The 26,804-nt window shown below is 44.6% G+C and overlaps 1 protein-coding gene across 3 annotated transcripts in view; it reads left to right on the top strand.

The window, feature by feature from the left end:
- Nucleotides 1-26,804, top strand: part of garnl3 (GTPase activating Rap/RanGAP domain like 3) — a 351,911-nt gene that overhangs the window by 161,235 nt on the left and 163,872 nt on the right. For all 3 annotated transcript variants that reach the window (XM_052036962.1, XM_052036963.1, XM_052036964.1), the window contains one exon: nt 25,835-25,934. In XM_052036962.1, the coding sequence (XP_051892922.1) occupies nt 25,835-25,934 (100 nt within the window). The remainder of the gene's footprint in view (nt 1-25,834; nt 25,935-26,804) is intronic.

Genomic DNA, 26,804 nt, shown 5'->3' with positions numbered 1-26,804 from the left:
ACAGAGTAAAGTGTCACAGCTACAGAGAAACTGCAGTGCAATAAGGTGCAAGGTCACAACAAGCACGTATGAAAGCCTTTTGACCTGTCCAACCCTCTCTGCAAAAGCTGTCTCGTCAATAAAATTCCCCTTCAGTCTAACAGTGTTTCTCTCTTCAAGTTTTTATCCAGTTCCTTTATTAAAGTGACAACGTACCCTCCTTCCTCCTCCCTTTCAGGCAGTGACTACTTGCAGTGTGAAGATGTTCCTCATATCACTCATGGCCATCTAACGCGCTGCCCAGTTGTTTCCTTTCCATTTCAAGTTTCAAGCTCATGAACCTCCTTCCACTGCCCTTACAAGCAGCACAAACTGATCATAATGTATCTCTTCATCTCCCAAATATTTGTTGGCCAATTACCGTCAGACTGTATCCTCTGGTTCCAGCAGGCATACTTGCCTCCCCCATTTACAATGTCGAAACCCTTCAAGAAGATTAACACCTACGGCCTTAAGCACCCACACCCTCTACTATCTGACCAGCTTGGATGGAGTGCAATGGCTTGGCAAAGCTTCTTCAGCAACAGCTCCCCAGAACCTGCTGCCTCTGCCACTAAGAAGGGAAGCAGTCACAAAGAGGTAAAAGAATCATCTCAAGTCACTTACCATCCCAAATACTGACTCAAGTCTTCATTGCCACTGGGTCTGAATCCTGGAATTGCTTAACTACAAGCACGACACAAGCTCCTTCATCACGGGCTGGCAGCAGATTATAAAGATGTCTCTTCATTATCTTCATTATCCATGACAACTGGAGATGGGAAATATAGATGGCCTTGCTGGCAAAGCCAACATCCAAAATCTCAACATAAGCTCTGGGCAAATTATTTTTTTTAAGTTCTTGACAGTTTTTATTAGCCCTAATCTTCATGTAAGACAAGGGACCGTAAACTGGACCATAATTATAAGGTGTCTGTAGGAGCTGTTACATTTTTAACTGTGCCCTGAAATGTATCAAGAAATATCAGTGAAGGAAGAATAAACAAGAGAAAGACCTTGTTTCAATTCTCATCACTGACAACACGCCTGGAACAGATAAGCTACAGCTTAACGTAAGTGAGAAAGCAATTTACTTACGTCAACAAAATTAGATTGGACCTAAACATGCTGATGTGACTGAACAGGACAGTGTTATAATTGGAAACCCATCCCAATTTTTAAAAGCAGTTTGAACATCCTCTCTAATCAACGGTTTCCTTTGGTGATATTAATTCCGAAGTGTTGCAATGCTTTTCCAACTATACCAGATATGGTCCTTAAGGGCACCGACCTGTTGTAAAGGCACACTTCAGAGGCAAGGTTGTACATTGTGGTTCATTCTGGATGTTGGTGCAAGATTTGAACCGGTAGCCTGGAGCAAACAACAAATCTTGAGTCAACAGGACTGGATCTACTGCCAGTGGGAACACTTATCCCCCTGGCTATTCCCAAAGCTACATCATGAAGTGCCTTGCTTAGAGCAACGTACACACACATACACACACATACACACACACACACACACACACATACACACACACACACACACACACACATATCACAATAGCTATGTCGGCACCACAATGTTGTGCCGACATAGCTATTCCCTCCTGCCTACAGAATGCCCATATCCCTCTATCTTCCTCTCATTGATGTGCCCATCCAAGCCCTTCTTGAAAGCCCCCAATCAGTTTGCCTCCACCAGCCTATCAGGCAACACATTCCAGGCATCCACCACTCTCTCAGTAAAAAAAAGTACACCTCATTGTCTGTTCTGAAGCTACCCCCTCTCACCTTAAATGCATGCCCTTTCTCTCTATTGAGAGAAGCAATTTCTTGCAACTCTATCCCATGATAACTGTGGCCCTAGGGCAGGATGGCATGTACCTAGCACACACACTAAAACATTTACAAAACAAGCCATTAAATCCCATGGGAATAATTTAATGGTGGCCAGTGTCTGGAACTAAAATTTTCCTTTATTTTACTAGAATTTCAAGGAATAAACTTTAATGTTTCTAATAGATCAGAGATCCAAATATCAGAGAAAAATATCTTGAACAGGCCACACATTTCAGTTATGTTAATATACTTTGGGCTGTACCTTTCTGTCAATGTTTACTGTAAGGAGAGACATACCAACATTTTCATTTAGCTTGGCTATGTCAAATGTCACAATGTCACTGTATCCTTGGACACCAGACAGGAAAGGAGAAAGCCTCAAGTTGCCCCAAACCCAGTGAAGTGTAGTTACTGTGGTAAAGTTGGAAATCCAATAGCCAATTTCTGCACAGCAAGAGGCCAGGAGGCTGAAATAGATCCATTAGGCACTTGATGTGCTGACATTGGAGACGGTTCAGAGGAGATTTACGAGGATGATTCCAGGAATGAAAGGGCTTACGTATGATGAGCGTTTGTCGGCTTTTGGACTGTACTCGCTGGAGTACAGAAGAATGAGAGGGGACCTCATAACGACATTTAAAATGTTGATAGGAAAGGACAGAGTAGATGTGGCTAGGCTGTTTCCCTTGGTGGGTGAGTCCAGGACCAGAGGGCACAATCTTAGAATTAGAGGGTACAGTTTCAAAACAGAGATGAGGAGAAATTTCTTTAGCCAGAGGGTGGTGAATTTGTGGAACTCCTTGCCACGTACAGCAGTGGAGGCCAGATCAGTGGGGGTGTTCAAGGAAGAGATAGATATCTAAGTAGTCAGGGTATCAAGAGATATGGGGATAAGACCGGAAATTGGGATTGGAATAGGTTTTTTTTCTCCCCATTCCCCATTTCTTTTTCCCTTTTCCTTGGAGCAGACTCGATGGGCCGAATGGCCTGCTTCTGCTCCCTTGTCTTGTGATCTTGTGAAACTGTGATTGCTTCGGGCTTCAGAAGGATACAGATAGGTTGAGTGAATGGGAAGACTGTAGAGGGCAGGACTGGAAACAACTACTGACAGAGACTGCACATGTGCATCTGCATCCTCTCTATTCAGGGCCACAATCTAACACCACTCCCTCAGCTCTGCCTGTTGCAAGCTCTTCTTGCTATTTAGGTTGCACGTTGTCCTGTGTTGCAGCTTCCCCTAGATTGGCATCTCATTTTTAGGTAAACCTGCTGCTGCTTCCTGTATCCTCACTGAACCAGGGTCAGTCATTTGACGGGATAACGATGGGAAAGTGAGGGATCTGTCAGACCATGAGGTTACGGACTGTGGGGTAACATATTTCTGTAGCTGCTGATGGCCCACAGTATCTCATGGATACCAAGGTTTGAGCTGCCATATCTGTCATCTGGCGTTGCCCCAAGAAGGCGACATCTATCAACAGGGTTTCATGTGGAAAGAGGGTTCCAATTGAATTACCTGGTCACAAGGTGGTTACATTTCAGGTGGGAAAATACAAATTTCAAAACTTCCCCATCCTTGTTCTTTTGCTAAAATGGGCCGACTGCATGTTGACATGAATGCAGGGTCTCGACCTGAAATGTAAACTATTCTTTTGCCTCCATTAATGCTGCCTGACCTGTTGAGTTTCTCCAGCAGATTGCTTTTTTGCTCCAGATCCCTGCATCTGTAGTCTCCTGTTTTTTCTGTTGACATGAAATGTCATGTGTTAGCAAATAAATCCTTGGGACACACAACAGGATTCCAGTGTAGCATCTCTTTGTTTGATTAGCTGAAGTGCCCTTCCTAATATATTATTTTAAGTGAACAGCTTCTGAGTATTAGCTTTCCTTAAGCCCCTGGTTATAGATGTAGTCTATCGATGATTGTATCAGAGGCTTGTGGATAATCAAATATCATGGGGGATTAATGAAGAAAATACAGGTATCTCTGTCTCTTCTCACAGCTTGTACTCTTGGTTCTCGATGCCATGCTAGTCCATTAAACTCAAGGTTAATTTCTGAATATGTGAGCCAGAAACATCCTCTGCTGGGTCCTTTGACATAAGGTACAGTTAGCCATTTTTTCAGAGATATGACTATAGCCTCTTATTTCCAACCTTCCCAATTGGAAAGAATTCCTCTGTACCCCCATACCTTAGAAAAGATACACTGGCTTTGGAGGCGGTGCAGAGGAAGTTCACCAGGTGGATTCTGGAGATGAGGGGATTAGCCTATGAGGAGAGGTTGAGTTGCCTGGGACTATACACGCTGGAATTCAGAAGAATGAGAGGGGATCTTATAGAACGACATAAAATTATGAAAAGGATAGACAAGATAGAGGCAGGAAGGTTGTTTCCACTGGTAGGTGAGACTAGAACTAGGGGACATAGTCTCAAGATTTGGGGGAATAGGTTTAGGATGGAGATGAGGAGAAACTGCTTTTCCCAGAGAGTAGTGGATCTGTGGAATTCTCTGCCCAGGGAAGCAGTAGAGACTACCTCATTAGATATATTTAAGACGCAGTTTGATAGATTTTGGCATAGTTGGGGAATTAAGGGTTATGGGGAAAAGGCAGGTAGGTGAAGCTGAGTCCACAATCAGATCAGCCACGATCTTATTGAATGGCGGAGCAGGCCCGACAGGTCAGGTGGCCTCCTCCTGCTCCTATTTCTTATGTTCTTATATCAGTTCTCCCACTATCTTGAAAACTGCAATGAAAGTGCCCCTTGGCTTTCTAACCTGCAGGGAACACCACCCTGGTTATGCAATTGAATCCTTAATTCCACACATCCATTCTTACAACTTTATACTGCACTCTCTCCTTGTCCCTGAAGCGAAGGAGGCTGAGGAGTGACCTGATAGAAATATATAAGATTGTAAGAGCCATAGATAGAGGAGGTAGTCAAGATCTTTTTCCCGTGGTAGCTGGTGCATGGTTTTAAGGCGGGAGGTAGGAGATTTAAAGGGGAGTGGTCGATCTCTGGAGCGGGTGATGGAGCCAGATACAATCACTATGTTTAAGAGGAATTTAGACAGACACTTGGCACAAGAGGTTCTGCAGATGCTGCAATCTGCCCTGATGAATGGTCTCGACCTGAAACGTCGACTGTTTATTTCCCTCCATAGGTGCTGCATGACCTGCTGAGCTCCTCCGGCATTTTGTGTGTGTTAGACACTTAAGTAGGCAGGGCGTAGAATGATATGGTTGTAATGTGAGCAATGGGGATGAGTGCAGGTGGGAAAGGTCAAAGGCTGGCATGAATATGATGGGCCGAGGGGCCAGCTTCTGAGCTCCACAACTCCAGCACTCTGTGACCAATGAATCCCTCCTGAGGTCGGAGCACGGAACTACTCCCGCTTCTCCAGGCACGGTCTGACCAGGGCTTTGTAATGTGGAGCAAGGCCCACTCGCTCGCCATCCCTTGGCGTAGGAAGATCTTGCCTACTTGTCCTCTAGGGCCACTTTGGACCTTTCTGGGAGGTCAGGCAGGAGAGAAAGTGGTGAGCACCCCACACCTGACGCTAACAGGGTGATAGAGTGAGACTGACGTATTGGCAGAGTGCAGTTTAATAGCATCCTTTCATCAGGTTACACGAGGCAGGTGCTCCCTTTCAGAAAGTCGCCTTCATGTCTGAATAATTGTCAGTGTGTCTTATTGACTTGTTTGCAATCTCACTGATTGAAACTGGGTAGAAACACACAATCCCATGTGTCATTCTTGCTTGACATCCTGGTGAAAACTGACATCATTCTCGTGATTCTTCTCCATGTTTGCTTCCCCTGACACACCAACAAGAAGCAGGAAGTTCTCAAATCTCACTGAATGACAACAGCGCCGGTTAAGTGCTTGGTAGACTGAGGCCGCACTCCGGTTTCTTTATGCTGTTGGTTTTCTTTGAGGTATGAGCAATGTGATGTGTAATAAGGCCCCAGTCACAGTGAGGGTCCGTCCATCCACTTCTTGGGATCACCAATAGCCATATCACTCCAATGCCTTCAAATCCCACTTATCCCCAGGATGGTTACTGGGAGTCCCACCTCCCGACTGTTGAGCCTTTGCCTCTCCATTCACCAGAACACATTTGGGATTCTGGCGGTCCATTTGGTGACTTTTTACCCTCAAAGTCTTAACAGTCTCCCAGCCCGATGGCTCTTGTTTTGGCTCTATCTTAACTTTAAACAGCCATCTTGTTTAAGTTCTCTCCGACAAGCAAGAAGCTCATCACGTCTTTGTCAGTGGAAGCACTGTCGAATTTATTTTGCTCTTCGGTCCAATCCTTCAACCTGCTCCCACTAAAGATGTTGTGGGGGTTAATGTATCTGCTCCCACTAAAAATGTTGTGGGGGCTAATGTATCTGCTCCCACTAAAAATGTTGTGGGGGCTAATGTATCTGCTCCCACTAAAAATGTTGTGGGGGCTAATGTATCTGCTCCCACTAAAGATGTTGTGGCGGCAGATACATTTGGGACATTTAAGAGATTCTTAGATAGAGATATGAATGATAGAGAAATGGGGGGCTATGTGGGAGGGAAGGGTTAGATAGATCTTAGAGCAGGACAAGACGTCAGCACAACATTGTGGGCCGAAGGGCCTGTACTGTGCTGTAGTGTTCGATGTTCTAAACAGCTAGACTGAACATTGAGACTGTCCTGATGGTGGTGATATGACTGGTTCCATTTGCTGAAGCTTTGCCCCACTCTGTTCAAAGCTGCCATTGTGTCCCTCTACCTGCAAACACCCAGCCTCTGAATGACAGCAGACCCCAGTTCCCTGCAGGGTGTACCCCATGGCAGTATGTGGCATTGTTCAATACATGTGGCACACGACAGAGTGAGTTAAGCCAGATGAGGGCATTGGAGGGATGGATAAATTTAAGACGGAAATTCTGCGCATTGCCAAGGGTTACACAGCTGCAGGCTCCTTGATGAATGAAAAATGCTTGAACTTTGTCCATTCACGCATGGCTTCTTAAGTCGTGAAGCAGTTGAATGAAAAACGTCTTTGACCCCAGTCAAATGGAGCCTAGTGTCGAGCAAATCAATTGTTTGGGTGACTTAAGCCCTGCCCCCTTGCCCGAGAGGGTGAGCTCACCCAAACTGCACAGCAGAGGTCTGGGGAACCAGGACACGTTTGTGGTTGTATTGGTGACAAGATAGAAAGTGTTCAAATGATCGCCACTGGAGAAGACCTGCGCCAGGATAGTGATCCAGTCAATTGTGAAATTGTGCCCGAGTTGGATCCTGCAGGCTCCGGAAGGTGAAAGACCAAATCCATGCAAGTCTGACAAAGAAACAGAGCCTTCTCAAAGCACCATACAGTTCAACACTCAAACCAGTAAGGAGATGCTAAAGTTGTTTTTGTTTGAAAGGAATGGCCAGTTATAATTACATGAACACTGAAAGGCCTGGATAGAGTGGATGTGGAGAGGACACTTCCATTAGCAGGAGATTCTCGGATCCGAGGGCACAGCCTCAGAATAAAGGGATGTCCCTTTAAAACTGAGATGAGGAGAAATTTCTTCAGCCAGAGGGTGGTGAATCTGTGGAACTCGTTGCCACAGAGGGCTGTGGAGGCCAAGTCATTGGATGTATTTAAGAATTTGATAGGTTCTTAATTGGTAAAAGGGTTAAGGTTTATGGGGAGAAGGCAGGAGAATGGGATTGAAAAAAAATCAGGCATGATTGAATGGCAGAGCAGACTCAGTGGGCCGAATGGCCTAATTCTGCTCTCATGTTTCATAGCCTTATGGACCTCATGGTTAAAAGTGTGAAAGGAAAATGTACAAAAATAGCTTTCTCATTCAAGAAAAACGGACTGTACAATATATCTAGATGCAGTAAAACCCTTGGAAAGTTAGTGGTGCTGGACTAGCAGGTTTTCTGGACTATTGGATGTCACTCCAAACATTTTTATTTCACTTTTTTTTACATGTTACACAGTGGCATAAAAAATTGTAGGGAACCCAGTGATTTCAGGGGGAGCAGGAATGTAAATACTCTGGGCCCAAGCTCCCACCACGGATTGAACCACGTTCCTGACCTTTGGGATTCCAGACCTCAACCCTGGCTCCGGTCACACACCCTGCTTGCTCTCTGGACCTCTGACTCATATTCCAGACCAGTGAGTGAGCTGGATGTCAGACTATCAGGATTTACTGTATATTCTGCTCTCTGTGTATCAATTTATGTAGACATACTGTAATCCTATCGGACAAGAGAGTCATGTTGTGTGCCTGCTCTATATCAGTACAACAATGACATTGACTAGCACATGCATTCTGCAGTAGGATCTTGAAGACTCAACATGTATATTGGTTAAGTGGGTTGCCTTGCAAATCAAACACTCTCTTTTTGATGTCCACATGTGGTGCTTTAACGGTTTTGTGAAAGCATTGTATACTTCTTTGACCGAGCTTTTAATCTTTCTGTGGCAATATATCCACCTTTTCTTAATGCTTCTGTGAGATGTTTCAGGACATTTAAGGCAACATATGATAAAAAGTCCTTCTTGAGATAAAATACAGCTCTTATGTAAAATGAAAGTTTAAAATGCTGCATTTAGGTTGCCAGTCCTTTCAATTGTCCTTGTTAATCTGGTTAGGATCCTTCCCAAAGTAGTTAAATTCACTCCCATATTACTTTTAATGTACTGCAATTTAATAGTCAGCTTAATGTGAAAACCAAGACAATTTAGTTGGGGTGTTTTATTCATGTTTTGTGGAATATTTATGAACAAAATGCGTTAAGCTCTCTTTTCACTAAGCTGTTTGATCTCAGCTTTGATCTTTGAAAGCTAAACCGTTGGTAATAGTAGGCTGATTTATATTTGTATATACTATTCAAAGATATTCCGAGGGAGTGCAGCCCACTTGTATTTCTCCTCTTACAACATTCTTAATAAACACTTGTAGATTGTTACTGAGGCCACTGAGTCTAAAAGCTTTACTCAAACTCATGAAGTCTCAGGAGAAGGGTACACCTTTGTCTCTCATCTCCTGACTGCAGAGGACTGAGGGCAGAAGGAATTGGAGCAGGAGTAGGCCATTCGGTCCCTCAAGCCTGTTCTGCCATTCAAAAAGGTGATGGCTGATCTGATTTTTGCCTCATTATCCATATCCCCCAGTATCCTGGGCCCAGCACATAGATGCAATCACAAGGAAGGCATGCCAGCATCTTTACTTTCTTAGGAGGTTAAGGAGATTCCACATGTCACTGAACACTCTAACAAACTTCTGCAGATGTACTGTTGAAAGTATCCTGACTGATTGCATAATGGTCTGGTACAGCAATTCGAATGCACAGGAACATAAGAAGCTGCAGAGAGCAATGGATTCAGCCCAATACATCACGGGCACATCCCTCCCCACCATCGTTAGAATCTACAGGAGGTGCTGCCTCAAGAAGGCAACAGCAATCATCAAAGATCCCCACTATCTGGGCCATGCCATCTTCTCGCACCTACCATCGGGCAGGAGGTACAGAAGCCTGAAGTCCCACACCACCAGGTTCAGGAACAACTACTTCCCTTCAACCATTCCGTTCTTGAACCAACCAGCACAACCCTAATCACTCCCTCAGTATTGCAACACTATGACCACTTTGCACTAAAATGGACTTTGTTTTCTTTCTGTTTTAATCATAGTATTTCTCATAAAAATTGTGTATAATTTATATTTAACATGTTTTTCTTGTGAATGCTGCTTATATGACGCTATGTGCCTGTGATGCTGCTGCAAGTAAGTTTTCCATTGCACCTGTGCATAGATGTACTTGTGCACATGACAGTAAACTTAACTTTGACTTTTCCATGACTCTGATACAGTCCAAACAGCTGTCAATCTCAGCGGTCAGTGACTGGACTTCAATAGTTCTCTGGGGTAGAGAATTCTAAAGGCGCACAACCCCATATCGGAGAGTGCATGCGGGGAAAGGGCGTCAGGATTGGGTATGGGTTCGCCTCTCCCTCAAGACCACCCTGCTTGGGACTTTCACTGCATGCCAGGCAGGTCAGTAAATTGGGAAATTAGTTTATTATTGTCAAATGTACCGAGGTACAATGACGAACTTGTCTTGTATACTATTCATACAGATCAATTCACTACACAGTGCATTGAGGTAGTACAAGGTAAAACAATAACAGAATGCAGAATAAAGTATTGCAGTTACAGAGAAAGAACAATACAGGCAGACAATAAAGTGCAAGTTCATAACGAGGTAGATTGTAAGGTCAAGAGACCATCTTATTTTACTAGCAGACTGTTCAATAGTCTTATAACAGCGGGATATGTGCTTTCAGGCTTTTGTATCTTCTTCCCGATAGGAGAGGGGAGAAGAGAGAATGTCAGGGGTGGGTGGGGTCTTTGAATATGTTGAGGCAGAAAGAAGTGTAGACAGAGTCAATGGAGGGGAGGCTGGTTTCCCTGATGTGCTGAGCCGTATCTACAACTCTCTGCAGTTTCTTGTGGTCCCGGGCAGCAGTTGCCATACCAAGTGGTGATGCATCTGGATTGGATGCTTTCTATAGTGCATCATTAAAAATTGGTGAGGGTCAAAGGGGACATGCCAAATTTCATTAGCCTCTTGAGGAAGTAGAAGCATCGGTGAGTTTTCTTGGCTGTGGTGTCTATGTGGTTGGACCAGGTTGATGTTCACTCCTAGAGGTTGCACTACATGTCGAATGATGTTTGAAAGGCACTTGGCACAGCCCAACTGAGAATTGGCTGTTGAATGGGCATACGACACATTGAACTCTGAACCCTGGGACCACAAAAAGTCATGCACGCTCAGAGGCCATTTGAGCCATCTGTCCATACCAGCCATCCCCTTCCCAGCTTCCAGGCCTTAGGTTTATGGATTAGAGCACATCAAATGCTCATCTAGGCCACTGTAATTTGCCCCTAGTGTGTATGACAGGATGTTGCTGCCTGCAGGATCCTTTCACACGGACCCACACCACAGTTAAAACCTGTTCCTCAACTCGCTGCTGAATCTTCCACGGCTCCCTCCTGGTCGCCACGGCAACAGTGAAGTGCTGTATATATGGCATAAAAAGCTGAGCAATTATAAAGATTGAATCAGGCACCTCAATGGGTGGAAACATTGACTGGGGAGGGTTGGGGGGTGGGAATGAGAGTTAAAATGGGGACTGGGTTCAGTAGAACCCCACATTTTGGGAACGTCATTCGTACAGTCAGATTTTCACAGTAAACGTGCTAATTAAACAAAACCTTGAGCTGGCAAAGCCCAATTTACTGTAATTAAATCTGGTGCGCACGTTGTCAGTGTAAAACATGAGAATACAAAGTGTGATTTTAACACGAACAAGCTCTGACTGAAATGTTTATTTTAACAGGGTTGGAGCCATTCAGGATAAAAGCAGGGGCTGCAAACCTAACCAACGCTGCTGGTTAGAATGTTAACTCAAAGGTTTTATTTTCCTTGAAAAGATGGAATTTAATAGATAACATGAATTGAGCAATCCCAACAAGGCAGCCCAAAACAAGCATGTTGCAAAAAGTAATTACAATGAACCGTTAAATCAAAGCAAACAACTTTGGATCAGGAGCGGTATTGGGAGTTGTGTTACAGGTGAAATTGGAAGCCACTTTTTCTGGATCAGCCTGAATAGAATTTTCTTTTCCTAGCCAGCATGGAAAAGATGGGCTGACAGGCCTCTATCTGTGCCATGAATTTCTGTATTGATGTGGAAGCATAAAACACCAGAAATGATCTGTGTTATCAGGTGATGTTAAGTGAAGGGTGAAACTCATGGTTCAGTTCCGTGATCTTCCATCAGAATTGGAAGAAGAGGTGCAAAGGTTTTAAAATGCATGTTTGCACTTTATTGCTCGTGACCGACTTCTGGAGAGTGTGGAACTTTAAAGAACTCATTATTGACAGTGCGAATGATCACGGGTTATAGAATGATATTTGTCATTGATAAATTGGACAGAACAATGGTAGGTGGAATATAATCTTGATATGTGCAAGGTGATGTGTTTTGGAAGCTCTTTCAAGGCTAAGACAAGCACCATGAATGGTAGGGCTCTTGGGAGCATGAAGAACAGAAAGACCTTGGTGGATAAGTCCAAAGGTCCCTGAAGATGGCAGCACAGGTCAATACGGTGGTGAAGAAGGCAAACAGAATGCTGGCCTTCGTTAGGTGAGGCCAGGAATATAAGACTGTGGTGGTCATGGTACAACTTTATACAACATTGGTTAGGCCACATTGTGTGCAGTTGTGTGTCACACTGTAGGAAGGATGTGAATACACAGGAGAAAGTGCCAAGGAGATTCACTGGGATGCTGCCGAGCTTGGACTGTTTGAGTTATGAGGAGAGAATGGAAAGGCTGGGTTTGTTTTCTTTGGAGGAGAGGGGGCTGAGGGGAGCCTTGATTGAGGTATATAAAATAACTTGGGTCATAGGTTGGGGAAACAGTGCAAAACTATTCCCCATAACCAGTGGGCAAAGGTTTAAGGTGAGGAGTAAGAGGAGTTAGAGGGAATTGGAGGAAACTTTTGTCTCCCAGAGGGCGATTGGAATCTGGAACGCACTGCCTGAGAAGGTGGTGGAGGCAGGTACTCTTACAACATTTAAAATGGAAAAGTATCTGGACGAGCACTTGAATCGTCAGCTGTGGACCAAGTGCTCATAAATGGGATGAGTGTGGATGGTACTTGATGGCCAGGCTGGGCATGTTGGGCCGAAGGGCCTGTTCGATGACTTTAGTTGAAGCCAAGGACTGATCTGCCTTGATCATATTGAATGGCGGAGCAGGTTTGAGGGGCTGAGTGGCCTACTTCTGCTCCTATTTTCTTGTGTTAAGAGAATACTTATGTGTCTGTTGCTGGAGTTAATGGCAAACTGTCTATTGTATAGCAGAGAGTGCCAATTTAATCATAAAACAGTGTTTAAAATGTAGAGGGTACAAACTACAGCAACTACTCCCAATCAAGGCAGGGTAATTGCTCTGGAAGAGTGCAGTGTTGAATATCATTGCATCTAAATCGTTTGCATAAAATCCATCACAGTCACCACCAGCAGTGTCAGGCTTAATTGACGAAGCATTACCCAATCATCTCTGCTCTCACTGGCTATTCCATTGCCACAGTATGCAGCCTTGTTAAAAATTGTTTTATCTTTTAAAAGTCATGGGCGATTTTTTGCAACCATCCGTAATCTGTTTAAAAAGCATGTGTTGACAGTCCCACTTTAGTCTGAGTGGGCACACAAAGGCAAAGCTGTAGAAGCAGTCGCTGACCTACTGGGAAGCCAGGGAGACGGTCACATCCGTCTCTCTTGGTGCGGCTGTTGGATGGGACACGTTCACAATGGTCAGGTTAGAAGTTGGAGTTCATTGCCGTTTGGTGCAAATCCAGCTACTGTCTGTAAGGAGTTTGTACATTCTCTCCGTGTCTGCATGGGTTTCCTCTGGGTGCTCTGGTTTCCTCCCACATTCCAAAGATGTACGGGTTAGGAAGTTGTGGGCATGCTATGTTGGCGCCGGAAGCGTGGTGACACTTGCGGGCTGCCCCCAGAACACTCTGCGCAAAAGATGCATTTCACTGTGTGTTTCAATGTACATGTGACGAATAAAGATATCTTATCTTAATTGGGCGCCGCCAGTGCCCCCTTAGATCTCCTGAAAAATTGGACAAAAGTATGTGTCAAAAGTGTATAAAAACATGAAGGCTATAGATAGGGTGAACGTACATGGTCTTTTTCCCAGGGAAGTGGAACTGAAAACTAGAGGGCATAGGTTTAAGTTGAGACATGAACGATTTAAAAGGGTCCCGAGGGGTAACTTCTTCATGCATATGCGTATATGGAGTAAGCTGCCAGAGAAAGTGGTTGAGGCAGGTACGAAAACAACATTTAAAAGACATTTGGATAAGTACATGTTTAGGTGGGGTTTAAAGGGATAAGGGCCAAATGTGGGCAATTTGGACTAGCTTGGTGGACTATTGTTGGCATGGATGAGTTGGGCCGAAGGGCCTTTTTCCATGCTGGATCACTCTATGACTCTATGTTCAATATAGTACGTAACATTCAGATTCAGTGGTTAAAGTGTGACCTTTGCAGCTTCCTTCAGAAGCTGTAAGCAGACGTTGCAGCTGCCATATCATTGCTGAGTGATGGGAACCAAGCAAGAGATTAAGAAACACTCTGAGTGGCAGCCACATACGGAGGAAAAGACTGCCATGGGATGAGGTAAATGGGAGGGGGGGGGGCGCCATGAGCACCTCGTCTCTGCAGCTCCTCCCACAAGATGGGAGTTTGGACAGGCTGGGACTTTTTTCCCTTAAGTGTAAGAGGCTGAGGTGACCTTATAGAGGTTTGTAAAATCATCAGCTACATGGATAAGAGGAATGGTGTTTTTCCCAGGGTAGGGGAATCCAAAATGAGAGGGAATAGGTTTAAGGTGAGAGGGGAAAGATTTGAAAGGGACCTGAGGGGCAAGTTTTTCACACAGAAGGTGGTCCGTAAATGGAACGAGCTGCCAGAGGAAGTGGTTGAAGTAGGTACATTAACAACATTGAAAAGGCATTTGGACAGGTACATGAATAGGAAAGGTTTAGAGGGCATGGACGAAATGCGGGGAAATGGGATGAGCTCAAGTAGACAACTTGGCATGCAAAGGGCCTGTCTTTGTGCTGTATAATGCCCTGACTCTGAGATAAACTGGCCAATTAACTCCTTTGCTGCTGAATCACTGCAAGCAACTTGCAAGTGAATTCTTTCCAAAAGCCTGCAATCAGTGAAGGGGGAATTATTTCTCCACCTTGCTGACCAGAAGGCACTGATATCCTCTGGGCAAAGTATTGATGCGACACTAGAGACCTGAACTCTGTGTAATGTTTTTGTGAGTCAGCAACGAAGGTAGTCGGTTTCCCCCAAAAGGTCTAATATCTGCTGGAAGCACGTGCCAGGCAACCTATGATGTCATTAGTTGTATGATGGACACTGAGCAAACATCAGCTGTGTTCAGAGGAGCTGCACTCAGCAGTATCCAAGCATGAGATGTGCTATGGAAATCCCAGACTTCTGCTATTCACAGCGTGGTGACCTGGTGTTTCTGGGGCTGTAATGGGAATTTAACCTTGCTGGAGTCTTGGGTAGTCAGCGCATCTATTAGACTGTGTAACAAACCAGTGCAAACATCTGGCCTTCAGAGAAGAGGAGTTTGGTCTGATCCACAGTAGGCACTGCAGGTCCATGCACACCAGCTTCTAAAAGAGCCCAGCAAGTTACCCAGAGGCCATTCTTCCGCTGCCCCAAGGTTGCTTGCCCTCGAACCGAGCTGTTTCTCCCAGTTTAGCCCAGGTGTGTTACTATGTGTTATTATGTAGTTATAATAAAGAACTACAGTTCCCAGCAGGCAATGCAAGGGGTCACATGGGGGAACAGAGAGTGGCTGTAAAAAGAGAGGGAAAGCAAGCCTGACTGGTGTTGGTTAATAAAATGTTCAGATGTTAAACCCACGCGAAGTTTGTCTCTTGAAGAACAAACATAACACCAGGGTTCAGTCTTCTGCTGGGGGCTGGGTCCCCAGTAGTTTGTCTGGCTCAGTGCAATATAGAAGCTATCTCAGTGCAGAGATCCCCAGGTGCACTCTCAGGACGGCTTTGACAGCCGGTGAGGCCCCCACCCCCAGCCCCACCAGCCAATCAAGTTATGTTCTGACAAAGTTGTCCCCAACCTGAAAGATTAATTTTGTTTTTCTTTCTACAGATATTATCTGACCTGCTGTGTGTTCCTAGCATTTTCTGTTGTTATTTTCTGTCAGCATTATTGAATGCATCTGAATGTCTGACATTTGCAAAAGAATTCTAAATCACTTGGGATCTGTTTAAAAATATAAATTATGTCAATAAGATTGTAATCATTAATTATTTTTTTAAAGTGAAATGCCAAAAAAATGTACACACAGAAAAACAGTTCCAACCTCTTAAATTAATTTAATTAGATTTAAAAAAAACACCTCTAACCATTCTCCTGCAGCCATTCTTCCATCCGCTTGAGTGAGGATAAGATATTATGTCACCAGATTTAACATAGTCTGTGACAGGCTTAGCGGCAGATATCCCAGCCTGAAAGCTGGGAGGGCTGGGGAAGTTTGGGCTCCTGTGTTGACCTTGGTGGAGGGCAGTGAATATTGCTGCCAGCTTGGACCTACACCAGAGCTGGAGGTGGATGCCCACGGGGAAAAGCAGGCTTGTTCCAGTACAAGGACTGGAGGATCTGTCCATGCTGAAGATTAGTGTATGATAAAGATGGTCTCAGCTGTGGTACCCACTTTCTAAGATAAACCATCTAATCCATTATTAGCTTAGAGAATGGAAGAAGTATCAGGTAAAGGAAGGCCCAGCATCTCCACGAGTTCTGTGTTTGTCCTTGATTCCAATGAGCTAATGCTCTCAGCTTTAAAACACGTCCAATAACTTGCAACAGCCCTTGGGGCTAGAATATTCCACAGACTTGGAAATTAAAAACTGAAGATGTTGGAAATTCAAAATGTTATCAGGAAATGCTGGAAACATTCATCAGATTAGGCAGATTCTGAAGTTTACCACCTTCTCAGCAAAGAAATCTCTCCTCTTTTCACTTCTAAATGACCACCCCTTATCCTGCATCAGAACTCTCGATTCCTTTCCCCCCTCCACAGATGCTGCTCAACCCGCCGAGTTCCTCCAGCAGATTGTTGCTCCAGATTCCAGCATCTGCAGTCTCTTGTGTCTCCCTGGATCGAGACAGCCAAGAGAAGCTGCCTCTATCAATCCTACCTTCTGCTTCAATACACTGAATGATATTGGTCCAATTTACTCAAAATTGTTTGAAAGTGGTAAATATAGATATGGCCCTTTGGCACTCGCCAACTTTTATCGATGCACCATGGAAAGCATCCTATTTGGATGCATCACGGCTTGGTATGGCAATGGCTTTGCCCAGGGCTGCAAGCAAGTGCAGAGAGTTGTGGACACAGCCCAGCGCGTCACGGAAACCAGCCTCCCCTCCTTGGACTCTGTCTTTACCTCTCGCTGCCTTGACGAAGCAGCCAGCATAATCAAAGACCCCACCCACCCGGGTCATTCTCTCTTCTCTCCTCTTCCATCAGGTAGAAGATACAGAAGCCTGAGAGCACGTACCACCAGGCTTAAGGACAGCTTCTATCCCACTGTGATAAGACTATTGAATGGTTTCCTTATACGATGAGATGGACTCTGACCTCACAATCTACCTTGTTGTGACCTTGCACCTTATTGTCTACCAGCACTGCACTTCCTCTGTAGCTGTGACACTTTACTCTGTACTGTTGTTGTTTTTACATGTACTACCTCAATGCGCTCTGTACTAACTCAATGTAACTGCACTGTGTAATGAATTGACCTGTACAATTGGTATGCAAGACAAGTTTTTCACTGTAGCTTGGTACAAGTGACAATAATAAACCAATACCAATACTAATATATGTTTTTACTGAATTAAATCTAAAATGGAAGTGTTATTTTAACCAACACCACCAGGTTGAATTGATTTGGGTTCTAGCCTGGGTTGAAGTGGGTTTCTCAGTCATCTGCACTAAGCCAGCAGTGTTCAAGTGACTGTGCACTGCATCCACCTTCTGAGATTCCCTTCCATGGAACCACGTTTTGGAGCCGAGTTCAACACATGGCCTGTGGTACCCACTGCTTATTTAAGATCTCTTTATTAGTCACATGTACATTGAAACACACAGTGAAATACATCTTTTGCGTAGAGTGTTCTGGGGGCAGCCCGCAAGTGTTGCCACGCATCTGGTGCCAACGTAGCACGCCCACAACCTCCTAACCCGTACGTCTTTGGAATGTGGGAGGAAACCGGAGCACCCGGAGGAAACCCACGCAGACACGGGGAGAACGTACAAACTCCTTACAGATGGTGGCTGGAATTGAACCTGGGTCGCTGGTGCTGTAATAGCGTTATGCTAACCGCTACAGCCCCGTGCCTGCCCATCATCAAACAAGGCTGACCTCTTGTCCTCCAGAAGCGGGTGGCTTCCTGTGGGTGCAGAAATCTGTGGCACTGTCATTAAGCAGCCGCAAGGTCCTGAATGGGGCAGTCCTGTTCACAAAGCGGGTCTCAGCTGCAACATCTAGAAGTTGGGGAAGATGGTGAGGGAGAGATACTGACAGAGTAGTAGCATAGTGAAGGTAGGCTGAGTGGTGGTGTTGTGGAATAACTCTGTCCAAGTGGGTGGGGGACCTAGTTCCAAGGGAGAAGGGGTACTAAATCCAAGGGGAAGAGAGACGAATTTTGAGGCGATGGGGAGAAATCCCTTGGTGGAAGGGAAGCACCTGTGCTTTGCTTTCTTGTTTTGTTGATCACTGAATTGTGAATTGACAGACTTCAAGAACCTTAGGATAATATTTGCTGCTTTTGAAAGCCCAACAGAAGGGATGTAGGTTGTAAACCGGATGGGAAGTAATTTTATTATATTCAGCTATTAGTTGTAATAGAGTTTTTAAGGGCATGTAATAGGGTGATTTGAAAGCATTCTGCACAGATTGTGTGTTGAGTGCCAATGCCTAGAGAGATTGTTTGACGAACATTCCCACTCTTGATCCTCGCAGGCCTCGTAGTCATAGAGACGTGCACCGTGGAAACAGGCCATTCAGCCCTCTACATCCCTGCTGACCGGTGGGCATCCTTCTGCACTAATTCCCCTCTCCCAGCGCTTTGCCCTTACCCTTCGAAGTATAGGCAATTCAAGTGCTCCCCTTGAGAATTCTAAGCTGTTGTCAGTGATTCTGCTTCCTCTGCTCTCTCAGGCAGTGTATTCCTGGTACTCACCACTCTCTGGGTGAAAAAGGTCTCCCTCAGATCCCCTCTGAATCTCTTCCCCCTTATCCTAAATCTATGTCCTTTTGTCTACCTCTAATAAGGGGAGCAGTTTCCTGCAGTTTACCCTATCTATACCCCCTCATAATTTTATACACCTCAATCATGTCCCCTCATAACCTCCTCTGCTCCAGGGAGAACAACCCAGCTGCTTCACTCTCTCCTCATAAAAGAAACACTCCTTCCTGGGCAACGTCCTGGTGAATCTCATCTGCACCCTCTCCAGCATTATCACATCGTTCCTATTGCCTGGCATCCAGAACCGAACTCAGTACTCCAGTTTTGGCTAACCAAGGTTTTATAAAATTGCAGCATAACCTCCCTGCTTTTGTATTTAGTGCCCCAACTAATGAAGGTCGGTGTCCCATATGCCTTCGTAACCACATTATCTACCTGTGCTGTCACCTTTAAGGATCTCTGGACTTGCACTCCAAGGTCCTTCTGTTCATCTGTGCTCCCTAAAACCATATCATTCCCGGTGTGTGTCCCAGCTTGTGGCCCAAAATGCATCACCTCACATTTATCTGGATTAAACTCCATCCGCCATTCCTCAGCCCACTTCACCAACACATCGATACCGCTCTGTAGATTAAGACGACCCTCCTCACCATCCATGACCCCGCCAATCTTTGTGTCATCTGCAAACTTACTGATCTTGCTTCCTACATCCACATTCAAATCAGTGACGTATATTACAAACAGCAAAGATCTCAACGCCAATTCCTGAGGAGCACCACTAGTAACAGGCATCCAGTCACTAAAACAAACCTTTAAATCATTTGCCGTCTCATATTGCCGAGCCAGTCTTGGATCCAGTTTGCCAAATCGCCCTGCATCCTGTAGGCCCTAATTTTTTAGACCAGCCTCCCATATGGGGACCTTGTCAAAGGCCTTATTTGCAGTCCATGTAAACCACATCCACCTCTCTGCCTCAGCGTTACATTTGGATATCTCTTAAAAAAATTCAGTCAGGTTGGTCAGATGGGACCTGCCCTTGACAAAGCCATGTTGGCTGTCTCTGATCAGACATTGTCATTCCAAATGATCACTGATCCTGTCCCTCAGCGTTTTGCCCAATAACCTCCCCACCACTGATGTTAGGCTCATGGGTCTATAATTACCAGGCCTTTCCCTGCTGCCCTTCTTGAAAAGGTGGCACACATTTGCTGACCTTCAGTTAACAGGAACCTCAGCGAGGATTTAAAAACCTCAGATAAGCCCCAACGATCTCTTCCCTTGCCTCCCACAGCAGCCTGGGAGAGATCCCATCTGGCCCTGGGGATTTATCCACCTTTAAGCCTCTTTATTTATTGAGCCTTGCACTCGACTTTCACCTTCCCGTTCACTATATTCTCCAACAACAAAGTGCAAACTGATGAAAGATATTCATTTAGGACCAATCCTGTACCTTCTGGCTTCATACACAGATTGTCTTTGTTATCCCAAATAGGCCTTACTCTTTCCCGGTTTATTACCTTGCCCTTAATATGGAATGCCTTTGGATTAACCTTAATCCTGTCTGCCAGCAATAATTTGTGACCCCTCTTTGCCTTCCTAATTTCCTTTTTAAGTGCCTCCCTACACTTATTGTACTCTTGATGAGCACACTCATCTTTAGTGTCCTATTTCTGCCATATGTTTACTTTATTCTCTTTATCCAGTCCTCAATAACCTTCAGTTTCCAGGGTTCGCTGAAATTCTTCCCCCTGGTTTTTACACTTACATGTTGGCCCTGAACTCTTGCTATTTCTTTGAATGCTTCCCACGGTGCAGGTGTAGACTGGCCTGCAAGTAGATGCTCCCAATCGACCTTAGCAGGCTATTTGCATGAAATTCGTCTTCTTCCAACTTAAGACATTTATTTCTGGCCCATTTCTGCCTTTTCCCACAACCGTTTTGAAATATATGGAGTTAGAACATAGAACATAGAACATTACAGCACAGTACAGGACCTTCAGCCCACGATGTTGTGCTGACATTTTATCCTGCTCTAATATATATCTAAACCTTCCCTCCCACATAGCCCTCCATTTTTCTATCATTCATGTGGCTATCTAAGAGTCTCTTAAATGTCCCTAATGTATCTGCCCCCACAACCTCTGCTGACAGTGTGTTCCACACACCCACTACTCCCTGTGTAAAAAACTTACCCCTGACATCCCCCTTATACCTTTCTCCAATCACCTTAAAATTATGCCCCCTCGTGTTAGCCATTTTCGCCCTGGGACAAAGTCTTTGACTCTCCACTCGATCTATGCCTCTTATCATCTTGTACACCTCTATTAAGTCACCTCTCATCCTCTCTCACTCCAAAGAGAAAAGCCCTAGCTCACCCAACCTATCCTCATAAGACATGCTCTCCAATCCAGGCAGCATCCTGGTAAATCTCCTCTGCACCCTCTCTAAAGCTTATGGTCATTATTCCAAAATGTTGCCCCACTGACACTCCCTTCACTTGACCAGCTTCATTCACCAAGATAAGCACCTTCCTTTGTTGGTCTATCTACATTCTGTGTCAAAAGGCTCTCCTGAACACATCTTAAACATTCTGCCCACTTTGAGCCTTTAATGCTGGAACAATCCCTGTTAATATTCAGGAAATTAAAATCCTCAGGTACTATAACCCTATTTATATTGTCTCTCTCTGATAACTGCCTACATATTTGTTCGTCTATCTCTTGTTGACTGTTGGGCGGTCTGTACTGCATCCCCAGCAAAAGGACAGCAGCCTTTTTGTTCCTCATCTCTACCTCATTTGAGGAGCCTTCCAGGATATCCTCTCTCAATGATGAAGTAATGTAGTCATTGACTATCGGTGCAATGCCATCTCCTCTTTTGCTCCCCTCACCCTCCTCCTATCTTCCTCCTCTGTCATTAAAAAAAATTCTCTGTGATTATTTGAAATAACTCGCATCCATTTGGCCATGTTCCACAGCCTCACTATTAGCACATATTACACAGACAAAGAAGCATAATCTGACCCTAACTGGTACTTTACTCATTTGGTCTCACCCTATCAGAGATATTCCCTTGTTCTATCCCGCTCTGCTGCATCTTCTCTACTACTGATTTATTTTCTGTCTTTCCCACTTCTGATGAAGTGTTAACAGTTTCTCTCTCTGCAGCTGCTGCCTGACCTGCTGAGTGTTTCCAGCATTCTATATGTTTGTCTCATATCCATTTCTGTGTATTCTTTGATGTATCTCATTCAGGGACGCTGAAGTAATGTAATTGACTAATTAATTAATTAGCCCAGACTAAGCAATTCTTTTAAGATTAATTCAATCCCAGTCGACATGTCCTTCCTGAGCTATGTAGAAAAAAGTTAGGAAAGCAGATCTCCATGGAGGAGGCTCAACCAGCTGGCAAGTTGTCACAGCCAGAAACATGCCCAAAAGCAAAATACTGGCAGATGCTGAAAATCTTAAATAAGAACCAGCAAATGCTGGAAATAAATACTCAGCAGGTGGGGCAGTATCTGTGAAGGGAGGAACAGAGTTAACGTTTCAGATCAGTGACTTTTAGAACAGATGAGACGTTCTAAGATTCCAAGAAGAGAAGGAAAGAAGAGGTTTGTGATAGAGGTTTTTTGATTTTTACGGCCTATATGTAACTCCAGACCCACCTGATTTCTGCCAGCTGGTATTGGTTTATTATTGTCACTTGTACGGAGGTACAGTGAAAAACTTGTCTTGCATACCGATCATACAGATCAATTCATTACACAGTGCAGTTACATTGAATTGGTACAGAGTGCATTGAGGTAGTACAGGTAAAAACAATAACAGTATAGAGTTAAAGTGTCACAGCTACAGTGAAAGTGCAGTGCACTAAGGTGCAAGGTGACAAGGTAGATTATGAGATCAAGAGTCCATCTCATTGTACAAAGGAACCGTTCAATAGTCTTATCACAGTGGGGTAGAAGCTGTCCTTAAGCCTGGTGGTACATGCCCTCAGGCTCCTGTATCTTCTGACCTTGGAAGCGTCTTGGGGGCAGTTAGGGAAGGACAATCAAAATCTGCACCCTACGAATAAATTTAGACAAAGCTAATTTTTGCCTCATTGGGTCCAGGATTTATTTCTTTATTACTTGCTTCACAATCACCTCTCCCCTTACTGGTCAGACTGACAGATTTTCTGTACTGTTGCAGTCTAATATTTATCTAATACCCCAACACACTTTCAATTCATTTCTTAGAAGTTATACACTATTATAATAAATTTTCCAGTGAATCTGATGAGTTTAAAGGGATGGTCAGAATACTCCAGAGCAGCTTTACAGTATCTTTGAAGTGTAGCCACTGTTGTAATTTAGTGAATACTTAGCAGGTAGAATAAGTAGTATCCATCATTGCTATTATAGAATCCGTACTCCATCCCAAGGAAGGAGAGCATACAGTGTTGGAGGAAGATAGATATGCTAGAGAAACGAAGAACTGAGCTGTGGTTTGGAGGAACAAAGGACTGTAGATGCTGGAATCGAGATGAAAAACACAATGATGCTGGAGGAACTCAGCAGGCCAGGCAGCATCCGTGGAGAAAATTGGGCGGTCAACGTTTCGGGTCAGGACCCTTCCTCAGGACTGAGGATAGGAAAAGGGGAAGCCCAATATATAGGGGGGAGAAACAGAACAGTGATAGGTGGACAAAAGAGGGGAGGTGAGGTGGGCACAAGGTGGTGATAGGTAGGTGCAGGTAAGAGATGGAGATAGGCAGGTGCGGGGGAGGAGGGGAGAGCAGGTCCACTGGGGATGGGTCACAGGTATGGAGGCAGGCATGGGGGGAGGGAGAAGAGGAAAGGGAGAGAGAAAAAATGGTGAGGAGAAAAAAGAGAGAGAGGCTGAGAAAGGGAAGAAAAGAAGAGGCGGGGGGGGGGCGTGGTTGGTTTACTTAAGGTGGGAGATTTTAATGTTCATGCCGTTAGGCTGTAAGGTCCCAAGACGGAAAGTGAGGTGTTGTTCCTCCAGTTTGCATTCGAACTTCTCCCAGCAGTGGAGGAGGCCGAGGACTGACATTTCACAGGTGGAGTGGGAGGGGGAGTTGAAGTGACTGGCAACAGGGAGATGCAGATCGCGGTTACGGATGGAGCGCAGGTGTTCTACGAAACAATATGCTAGTGGTTTAAAATGGTTGGCAAAGCAGGAAGGTAAATTAAGCTCTCTTTATGTTGCAGTGATTAAGTTACCTGACTAGTTATCCAGAGGTTTGGATTAATAATGTGACTTCAATAGTGGTTGTAAATCTTTCCCGGGCTGTCAAAAACCCTCATTTGCTCCTCTCATGCCCTTGAGGGGAGGAACAGTGTTGTCACCCAATTTGTGCGACACCAGACCCACATCAATGGCTGATGTGATCTTGCCTTCAGCTCCACATTCCTCTTGGATCTCCATAAACCTTGATTGCCCTTTATCCAAAAATCTGTCTTCCTTGGTGAGGCCAAATTTGGGGTATTATATGCAATTCTGGTCACCTAACTATAAGAAGGATATCAGTAAGATTGAAAGAGTGCAGAGGAGATTTACTAGAATGTTGCCGGGTCTTCAAGAGTTGAGTTACAGGGAAAGATTGAACAGGTTAGGACTTTATTCCTTGGAGCGCAGAAGAATGAGGGGAGATTTGATAGAGGTTTACAAAATTATGAGGATCATAGACAGAGTAAATGTGAGTAGGCTCTTTCCACCTAGAATAGGAGAGATAAGTGCGAGAGGACATGGCTTTAGGGTGAAAGGGGAAAGATTTAGGGGGAACATTAGGGGGAACTTCTTCACTCAGAGAGTGGTGGGAGTGTGGAACAGGCTGCCATCTGACGTGGTAAATGTGGGCTCACTCTTAAGTTTTAAGAATAAGTTGCATAGATACATGGATGGGAGAGGTCTAGAGGGTTATGGACTGGGTGCAGGTCAACGGGACTAGCGGAATAAAATTTTGGCACAGACTAGAAGGGCCAAATGGCCTTTTTTTCTGTGCTGTAGTATTCTATGGTTCTATGGTTCTTAGCATCCACCTAATGACCTGACTCGCTGGGGTGGAGCTGTCCAAAGACCCACAATGGTCTGAGAAAAGAAGCTCCTCCTCATCTTCATCTTAAATGGTGTCCCTTTATCCTGAGACTCCACCTTTAGTTCTAGCGTTAACGGCCTCTCAGCAATAACCTATTAACACCCTTCAGAACCTTACACATTTTGATAAAATCACCTCATTTTTCCAGAGGGTATAGGCCTAACTTGCTCAATCATTTCTCCATGACAAGCCCTTCATCCAAGGAATGAAACTGGTGACATTTCTCAGGGTTGCCTCCAAATCAATTGTTTTCCTCCTTAAATAAGGGGACCCAAGCTATACATGATATTCCAGGTGTGGTCTCACCAAAGCCTTCCGTAGTTCTGGCATTCATTCCTGCTCTGATATTCCTTCCACTTAGCAATAAAGACCAACGCTCCATTTGCCTTTCAAATTATTTGTATTGGTATTGATTTATTATTGTCACTTGTACCGGGGTACAGTGAAAAACTTGTCTTGCATACCGATCGTACAGGTCAATTCATTACACAGTGCAGTTACATTGAGTTAGTACAGAGTGCATTGAGGTAGTACAGGTAAAAACAATAACAGTACAGAGTAGAGTGTCACAGCTACAAAGAAAGTGCAGTGCAATAAGGTGCAAGGTCACGACAAGGTAGATCGTGAGGTCAGAATCCATCTCATTGTATAAGGGAACCATTCAATAGTCTTATCATAGTGGGATAGAAGCTGTCCCTAAGTCTGGAGGTATGTGCCCTCAGGCTCCTGTATCTTCTACCTGATGGAAGAGGAGAGAAGAGAGAATGACCCAGGTGGGTGGGGTCTTTGATTATGCTGGCTGTTTCGCCAAGGCAGCGAGAGGTAAAGATAGAGTCATTATCTTCTCTACTTGGATGCTAACCTTGAGTTGTACTGGGATTGGTCCCACATTTACATCAGAATGCATTATTGCTTAAACCATCTCCTAACTTTCTTAAAGGAAAGAAATAAACCTAAAATTATGCCTGTTAACTCATGTTTCTTTATTCCCAGAATACTGACTGCACACCGGGAACTTGGCACCGGACTGACGTGCATTTGGAGAACCCAGAATATCACACCAGATGGTATTTCAAATACTTCCTAGGAAAAGGTAATGGCTCAAACACAGAAGAACTCGTCAACAGGTAGATCAGCCGTATCCAGGGTGTCGAGGAACCCTGCTTGCTTTGAATGGTGGCATCTGTGTGGACGAGATGCCCCAAGGGTCTCTCTCACTGTGCTACAGCTTCCATAGTTCTGTATCTGTGCTTTGTTCAGTTTGCGTACTGAATGGGTTGAATCCCACAGACCTGGAATTGGGAGAAGGTGCAAGCGCTGTGTACTGTTACCTTATTGCCTGGCCTACTGATCAGAGAGGAGTGGTTGTCGAGAGTCTGAATCTCCCCCATTGTGGCCACGTTGTGTTGGCTGGCTGTGTGAGAGAGAGGTTCTGCAGCCTGAGCTCCTGAACTCTGTTCCTAGACCAGTAAATATTTAATGTTTAGAGAGAAACTGGTCTGCAGCATCTATTTTCTGAGAACCTCACAAAAGCATTAGCCGTTGGTACAAACATTGTCTCATCTTACAACCCTCACTCCAGTGAAGGCTGAAACCGGATACAACACTCAGTGTTGGAATGAATTTGAACATGTCCCTTCCTTGCAGGTTATTTTGTCACTATGAGAGTAGCTGAGAGATTTGCATTGATATTGAACATGAAAGTTACTGGAAATTGTCCAGAATCTGGAATGTTTCCTGTTCCAATGTACATCACTTTCCCCTGTATCTCCTTAATTCCTGCTCAGACCTCAGCCCTCATGCTAACTTTCTCGCTGAGGTATATAATTCTGATCACCACACTGTAAGGCTGTGATTACACTGGAGAAGGTGCAGAGGAGGTTCACCAGGATGTTGTCTGGGATGGAACGTTTCAGTAATGAGGGTAGATTGGGTAGGCTGGCTTTGTTTTCCTTGTCACAGA

This window comes from Pristis pectinata, chromosome 23 (genome assembly GCF_009764475.1).
Source record: "Pristis pectinata isolate sPriPec2 chromosome 23, sPriPec2.1.pri, whole genome shotgun sequence".
NCBI classification, from domain to species: Eukaryota; Metazoa; Chordata; class Chondrichthyes; order Rhinopristiformes; family Pristidae; genus Pristis; species Pristis pectinata.
Note: the sequence above shows the minus strand (reverse complement) of the source record. Positions and strands in the feature narration are given on the sequence as shown.